The sequence below is a fragment of the Lolium rigidum genome, chromosome 6 (assembly GCF_022539505.1).
Source record: "Lolium rigidum isolate FL_2022 chromosome 6, APGP_CSIRO_Lrig_0.1, whole genome shotgun sequence".
NCBI classification, from domain to species: domain Eukaryota; kingdom Viridiplantae; phylum Streptophyta; class Magnoliopsida; order Poales; family Poaceae; genus Lolium; species Lolium rigidum.
In genome coordinates, this window is record NC_061513.1 from 82899893 (window position 1) to 82907569 (window position 7677).

A 7677-nucleotide genomic window follows, 5' to 3' on the forward strand; every position below is an offset into this window, starting at 1 on the left:
GCGAACGCTACGCGTCGGGCGGTGGATTTAGGGCAAAAAAATTGGTTGTCCTCCGCGCCGTCCGATGGCGATCCGATGGCGATCCTAGCTCCGGTTTTGTGGAGAATCAACCCACAGTACTATATTTCTTAGATAATAGTTTAAATGCAATTTTACATTTACCACCCTCCTTTTTCTGGAAACCAACCCGCAGTACCTCCGTAATGTGAAGAGTATTACAACAAAAATCATCTCTCCGCGTACAAAAAATATATACTATTACAACAAAAAGTCGCAACATTTTTAAAAGGTAATGTCACAAATAAAGTGGTTAAACCAACAAATTGTTTTGTTGGAGTAGCCATTATTATTAACAAAAACCGGAGACTATTACAACAAAAATCCATATGTTTACAAAAAAAAGAAGAAAACATTAATTTGTTACATATTGAATTACAACAAAAGTCACCAACTTTTTTTACAAAAAGTCACAAACGATTACAATAAAAAATCAATATGTTTGCAAAAATGATGCAAAGTGGTCAAGCGATATTTAATTTGCTACAGATTGAATTACAATAAAAATTACCTACTATTTTATCCAAAAGTCACAAATGGTTACAACAAAAAAAATCACTTTATTAGCATCAGCAAAAAAAATAAAAAAATGTTGTCTCTTTACAACAATTGTTAACAACAAATCCTACAAAAATTACGGATTGTTTACAACAAATAGTTCATCATCTCACTCATGTGTTTACAGCGAAACTATTATTGGGCCGAAAAACAGGCCCATTAAGCCGAAGCGGGAGCGAGGCCGGATGACCCGATCGGTCGCCGGATCGTAAGCGTTTTCCCAATTATTTTTCTATGCACCAATACTGCACTTCCTTTTCCGATATATTTCTTTCACCGATTTACATTGTTTTTCAGTCTAGACCATTTTGTGTATCCTCCTCTGCAGGTGTGTTTCAAACAACAAATTGAAGGCCCTGATATTTCAGCAATACACTTTCAAATTATTTATTCCTGAGGTTAAGGCCATCTTCTTACTTATATCAAAGTTCGTACACTTGCTTGTAATTAATGCAATTAGCTCTGGTACACAGACAATGGTTTATTTGGTATGAATATTTCAAAGGCAAACCTTGCGGCCACGCTGCTGCTATGTTTTAGAAAAGCAGCATTTATATCATATGATTAGTCTATTCGTCGTAATTTTTTGCAAGCCGTTTCTGCCACCTGGATTTTGGGTGTTTATTTTTCTTCAGCGGCCCTTTTTTAATCCATAGTACGAATGAATTACAGGTGTATGCTAGGTACCCGTCCGTTATCTCTCTCTGTTTTGTGGTGTTTATTCTCATGATTTATGAGACGAAATAATCGGGGTCTGCTTTTTTGTCGACAAGCTGAAGATATCACATATAGATATTGTTGTTAGAGATCTAGTCTCTCCGTTCTATAAGGAGTTTCGACTTGAAAAGTCCGGTTTGAACATGGGTGCATGTGAACCCTAGTTGGAAATGCATTTTCCAAATGTTAAAAAATTCTGAAATAAAAATATCCGGGTACGTACGATGTTTCATGTGTGCGTAGAAAGTTTTCGTGGAGAAACCACTTTTTTATTTCAGAATCTAAAAAGACAAAATACGTCACATATATACTACTATATAGCCCTGCAAAATTTCACTTTTTTGCCGAGACAAAATAAAAAGTTTTTTCGTCACGAAACTCATATCCAGGGCACATATTTGAGATCATCTGGGAAATCATTTTGTGTTTTGATTTTTAAAACATGTTTTGACATCACAAACGGAACTTTTCAAAAAGTGGGTTCACATGCCCCCATGTTCCATATATGCACACTCCGACCGACTTTATATACATGTGTGTACGTACATGTATTGGCCTTTGGTTCCCAGTGAATAATAGCTTCTCATTCCTAACAATGGTATTAGAGCCTAAGTTAACTCTTCCCGCACTTAGCAACTCCATGCTTCCCAGCACTGCCACTGCAGATGTTTCGGATGGTGTGCTACTTCATCCTCTTTCCCACGTTGCTCCTCCGCCGCAGGTGCATCTTGCTCGTCTGCTGTGACCCTTATCCTAGTCGGCCGAAGTCGCCCCTCGGCGCTACCTCCGTCACGCCTCACCTGGCTACCAATGCCCTCGATTTGGTCGGCCGCCGCCGCATCCGGAAAAAAAGAGAAAAAAGAAACCGAAAATTAAACATTCTAAATCTAAAAAGAAAAAGAATCAAACTTTTAAAAGTTAACATTCTAAATCTGAAAAGAAAAAAGACAAAGAAAACTGAAAAAACTGAAAAGGTAAAATGCCCGACACCTAACTGGGTTGGCCCGTACCGTACGGGGGTGTGCGGCGCGCGGTCCGAGCTATACCCTGGGCAAAAGTCGGGTTGAGCCGGGCCAAAAAAAGCCCGAGCCCGGCCGGCCCAGCCCAGCTACGTCTTAAACCATGTTTCCCTTCGTTCGAAGCCTGGCCCGGCCTGACAGTTGGGCTCAAAATCTCAGCCCGAGTGGGGCCCAGGATTTTCGGGCCGGATCGGGTCAGGTTGACTGGGCCGGGCTGCCCATGCCCAGGTAACGCGCCGACCAGATCGGTGCATAGAAAAAGCGGGAAATACGGGCCTCCAAGTGGGTGACCAAGCCAATGGATCGGGTTGTAGGTGGGAGGCTGGTTGGGGCGTTCTGTTGGGCTGGGCTAACATTTCCACGGCCTGATTAAGAAGCAGTGAGGCGCGTCTGCCAAAACCCTCCCTCTCCCATTCCTCCTCTCGACCCAAACCCCATCCGCCGTCCCACCATGGCCTCCCAAGCAGCGGCGGCGGCCGCCGCCGCCGTCTCGACCCGGGCGAACAGCCTCTCCCGCATCTTCGCCACCTCCACACCAACCGTAAAGCCACCACCCAAGCACAAACCAAAGATCAAGCGCTCGCCGACCCCGAAACCCCCCGCCACCGCCACCGCCACCGCCACCGACTCCGTCGCCGACAAGAAGCCCGCGAAGCCCCTCGGCGCACAGCCGGCCGCCGACGCCCCCGCGTCCGGCGCGGACCACAAGCTCGCGAAGCCCCTCCAGGAGACCCTCAAGCGCCTCCTCCGGCAGCGCGACCCCGACAAGCTGGTCTCCGAGTTCGTGGAGGCGTCCACCTTATCCTCGCGCTTCCGCGACCGGCACCGCGTCTACGAGGTGGCCGTGAGCCGCCTCGCCTCCTTCGGCCGCCAGGACGGGATCGAGGCCATCCTCGACGCGCAGAAGCCCTTCCTCGAGACCGCCACCGAGGGGTTCGCCACGCGCCTCATCCGCCTCTACGGCCGCGCCTCCATGCCGTCCCACGCCGCCGCAACCTTCCGTGAGCTCCCCGCGCACCATCAGACCACCATGCCGTTCAACGCCGTCCTTGCCGCGTATGCCGAAGCCGGAGAGTTTGACGCCCTCGCCGTCGCATTCAAGGAGATGCCAGCCTCCCACCCCGCCGTCGCCCCCAGCGTCTACTCTTACAACATACTCATCCGCGCGCTGTGCCAGAAACCCGACCTCGCAGCTGCTGTTGACGCCATCCAACTCATGGAGAAGAATGGTGTTACGCCTGACGTTATTTCTTTCAACACGCTTCTGAATGGGTTCTACAACCTTGGCCGCATGGATGAAGCAGAGACGGTATGGGATATGCTCAAGGAGAGGAATTTGGAGCCATACACAAAGTGCTACAACGCCAAGCTCCGTGGTTTGGTTGCGGAAGGGAGGATTGAGGACGCAGTTGCTGTGGTTGAGATGTTGGAGAAGGATGGGCCGAAGCCTGATACGGTGTCCTACAATGAGCTGATTCGAGGGTATTGCAATGCTGGGAGGTTACAGGATGCCAAGAAGGTGTATGATGATTTGATTAAAAATGAGTATACCCCAAATAGGGGGACATATGAAACTCTTGTGCCACGGCTTCTGCAGGCTGGAGACCTAGATTGTGCACTGAGGTACTGCCATGATTTACTTACTGGCAAAGGGAGCTCTAGAGTATCAGTTGGTCTGCTGCAGGATGTAGTGGATGCATTGGTGGAGGCATCGAGGGTGCAAGAGGCTACCAATCTTGTTGGGCTTGGGCGGAAGAAGTACTACCCCCGAAAGGGTTTGAGGATGCCACATACTACAGAGGACAATGAATCAGGAGCTGAAACTGATGAGGGCGAATCAATATCAGAAGAAAAGGAGCGTGAAGTGGAAGACGAGACTGAAAAATAAAATTATCTGATGAGGATTTTCCTTGGCTTTTGTCTGTCACACTGATGTAAGCCAAATTTCATCATGACCTGTTTTACCCAATTTCTTCTCTTGTCCTGATAGAACAAAAATGTGCAAGTTAGTCTAGTGCTTACACTGGTTGAATAAGGTGTTGCTTCATCTTGCACTGTGCTGTAATACCTATAAAATTTTCTATCCATTTTAGATGAGATCCACAGTAAGTCTTTATTGTTACTACAATATCTAGCTTGGTGCTGGTTTCCCCATTGCATCAGAAAAAATGATTTTATGGATGTAATATTTTATGTTTGGAAAGATTCCTCAACTGCTGTGTATTTTATTGCTATTTTCATTTTTGTCCCTTGATAATTCAACTGTTAGCTCTGTGTCAAAGATAAACTTATACCATCAAATTTATTCGTTCCTGTTTTTTGATTTAGCATTTTCTCTTTGAAGCATGGACAATGCAAATGGTATATGACATACATCAAGCTAAAAGGCTTTGATAGAAGTTTCTTAGTGTATTAGTCCTCTTAAGTAGAGGTGGATTAGTTATAGCTCCATCCCAGAATGGATTCATGGCACTCTCAAGCACTATTTTCGTTTGCTGTAGTGAGCTGTCTTTTTTTCCCTTTATGAACTGATCTTCATATTTCATTAGATAACGAGCCACTAGAGTTGTAAACCAAACAAGCACGAAACCGTATGAATTAGGGTAGTAGGTGAACTACCTTTTTCTCACATTCAGATTCTTGCTTCCTGCAAAGATGATAGGAGTGTCCCTTCTTTAATTGTGAGAATATGTTCATAATGCACTGTAGCATTTATCTATCTACTCGTTTGAGTAAAGGCTGTGTTTAATGTGATGAATTTGACCTTCAGTATGACACCGCTAGGTTTTGAAATGATCCTCGAAATTCTTTGAAGAGTTCAAACTATGAAACTTAAGTATAAAGACAAATAACCAATTATTCTGAGGTTATATTAAAATAAATTACCTGATCAACTCAGTTAATGCTACTCTTTTTGCATATCTTTTAGAGGGAGGGAGCTACCCTGGGTTCACACCTCATCGGCTGAGCAGTGTTTTGTGCTGTTCATATCAATTTAGTATTTCTGGTAGCAGCTGGTTACTTTCTGTGTGTTGTTTAGGTGGATGGTCATCATTAATCAGATATTTATTTGGGCAGTGACACTTCTCTATCTATCCGAGCAATGGAAGTGTTTTCTCAATTCTCTGATACCTAATGAGGTGTGTTTTTGTCCAGACATTCTGGAGTGCAATTTATTTTCAAAAAAAAAAACACCTGCCTTTGTCATGCATTAAAGATCATTGTGAACTATGAAAATACATGAGACATCTTGGTTATTCACGCCTTCTACAGGTCACTTTTCCTGATCTTGATGTACACAGCTTACTGAAGCGTCATTTGTAGCTATGAGAACATATCAAACATTTTATCCTTAAGGCCGTTCAGAGGTAAGTTTCCTGACCTACAATGTCCAAAGCTTGTGATTTAACAGTTTCCCTATCTCTGGTAGTTAATCATATCTAGTTACTGTCATATATGAATTGAGCCTTTTCGGTTCATTTGGGAACTTGTCACTCTCAATTTCATTGTTGAAGGTTAACATGTCGGAAGCCAACAACACGACTCTAATACTCCCAAAAGATTAACAATGCCCAGAGCATAACCTGGTACTACAATCTCCAAATCACAAGGATATTTTATTCCCTTTTTTTAGTTTTTTTAGCAGAGCTTTATTCTCTCTTTAGTGGTCCAGTGATGACGATGTTACAGTGTGTGTTGCTTTCTCTGCTCTCTGGTAGGTTGATTGCAAATCTGCATGCGAGAACACTCGGGGCCATTATCAGCCCCCCTGTCCCGGATAAGTAGCCCTGAACCAATAGGCCCAGCAGATTCTGCATCTGTTCAGCTATTTCAATGTCACGGACCATATTTTGCATACAAAAGCTTCTTTTGCATCTAAGACATTTTAAATGTCCCGGGATTTGCTCGATCCTCTTGTTTGCACATGTTTTTTACTCCCTCCGCTCCATAATTCTTGTCACAGATTTGGATGTATCTATGCATAAAATGTATCTAGATACATCCAAATCCGTGACAAGAATTATGGAACGGAGGGAGCAATGCATCTGATAGTTGTAGCTACTAATGTTCGGAAAGATCTAGATTTAGAACAAATGTTAACTTAGACATTGGTCACATCTCTTGCTTAGTGCAAGTTCTGGATGCAACCACTGTTGGTTTGGCCTGCCACCGAATGAACATTTGAGAAATGCAGTCATAGTGCAGACTGCAGAGTGTTGATGTCATTGAGGTCATGCTCTGCACTTTACAACTTTAGCATTGCCTGGAATCATATGCATTATGCAAGCTTGAGCACTCCACCAGCTACCGTGAAGCATCCTTTTTAAGATTTTTTTTTTTAACACAACAGGCTTTCCATTAGATCAACCAGATGTGCAACCACTGATATTTAGAGACCATTACATTATGCATACTTGACTGGGTATAAATGATAGAGACACTGGGTCAATGTTTTTTACCACCTGCCCTGCCTAAGTGTCCATCCGACACAAATTGGCCTTCAAATTGTGCCGCCGCGGCCCAGTACCATCCTTGTGCCGCAAGTTTGATGTTTTCTCCAATCTCCATCTTCCTCTTCTTATATTGGTGCAGAGTCTTCTTCTTAGGAAGCTCCCAAACCGCCTTTGTAATCCACTCCTGAGCAAACTCATTCCCAGCATCATGAGGGATTCCTTTCAGGCTATAGTCGAATTTTGAATCCAAATCTGACCATGCAATATTCTTCAGGTTCCACAGCATGGACTTGTCATGTGAGTATCAGCCAAATGCATTTTACTGACTTCCGTCAAGGCAGGTGTGAACTCCAGCTTTTCCTTACTGACTAGCTTCCAAATCGCAAAAAAAGATGCTATCCCATCCTTCATGGAGCCAGTAGTCATGATCCAGGCTCCAGGGATGTGCTCTTTGTAAGCAGTGTAAGCTAAATACGGAGTCAGTTTGGGATATCTGGTCGTCATCATCAGTGCTTCGTCAGCTCCTCTAGTTTCCATCTCTGTCCACTCGTCTGATCCTTGATTCCCAATATAATATTTTAGCCAGTGGAGTTTTTCTGACATTATTTGAGGACGAGGCGGGGAAGTAAAATTATTTGATGATGATGTTCCTAGGCTTTTATTTGTCGCACTGATGTAAGCCAAATTTCATCATGGCCTGGTTTACCAAATTTCTTCTCTTGTTCTTATAGAACAAAAAAAGTGCAAGTTAATGTAGTGCTTAACTGCTTACACTGGTTGAATAAGGTATTGCTTTATCTAGCCCTGTGCTGTAATACCTATTGAAAATTTTCCATCCATTTTACGTAGATGAGATCCAGGAAGTCCTTATT

General features: G+C 43.8%; 1 protein-coding gene across 1 annotated transcript; it reads left to right on the forward strand.

Annotated features, from left to right (window-relative positions):
- Positions 1 to 2802: 2802 nt before the first annotated feature.
- Positions 2803 to 4585, forward strand: LOC124662862 (pentatricopeptide repeat-containing protein At1g55890, mitochondrial-like). Its single transcript, XM_047200648.1, has 2 exons — positions 2803 to 2952; positions 3022 to 4585. The coding sequence occupies exons 1-2, from the start codon at positions 2803 to 2805 to the stop codon at positions 4237 to 4239; spliced, it is 1368 nt and encodes a 455-aa protein (XP_047056604.1). The 3' UTR covers positions 4240 to 4585.
- Positions 4586 to 7677: the final 3092 nt, after the last annotated feature.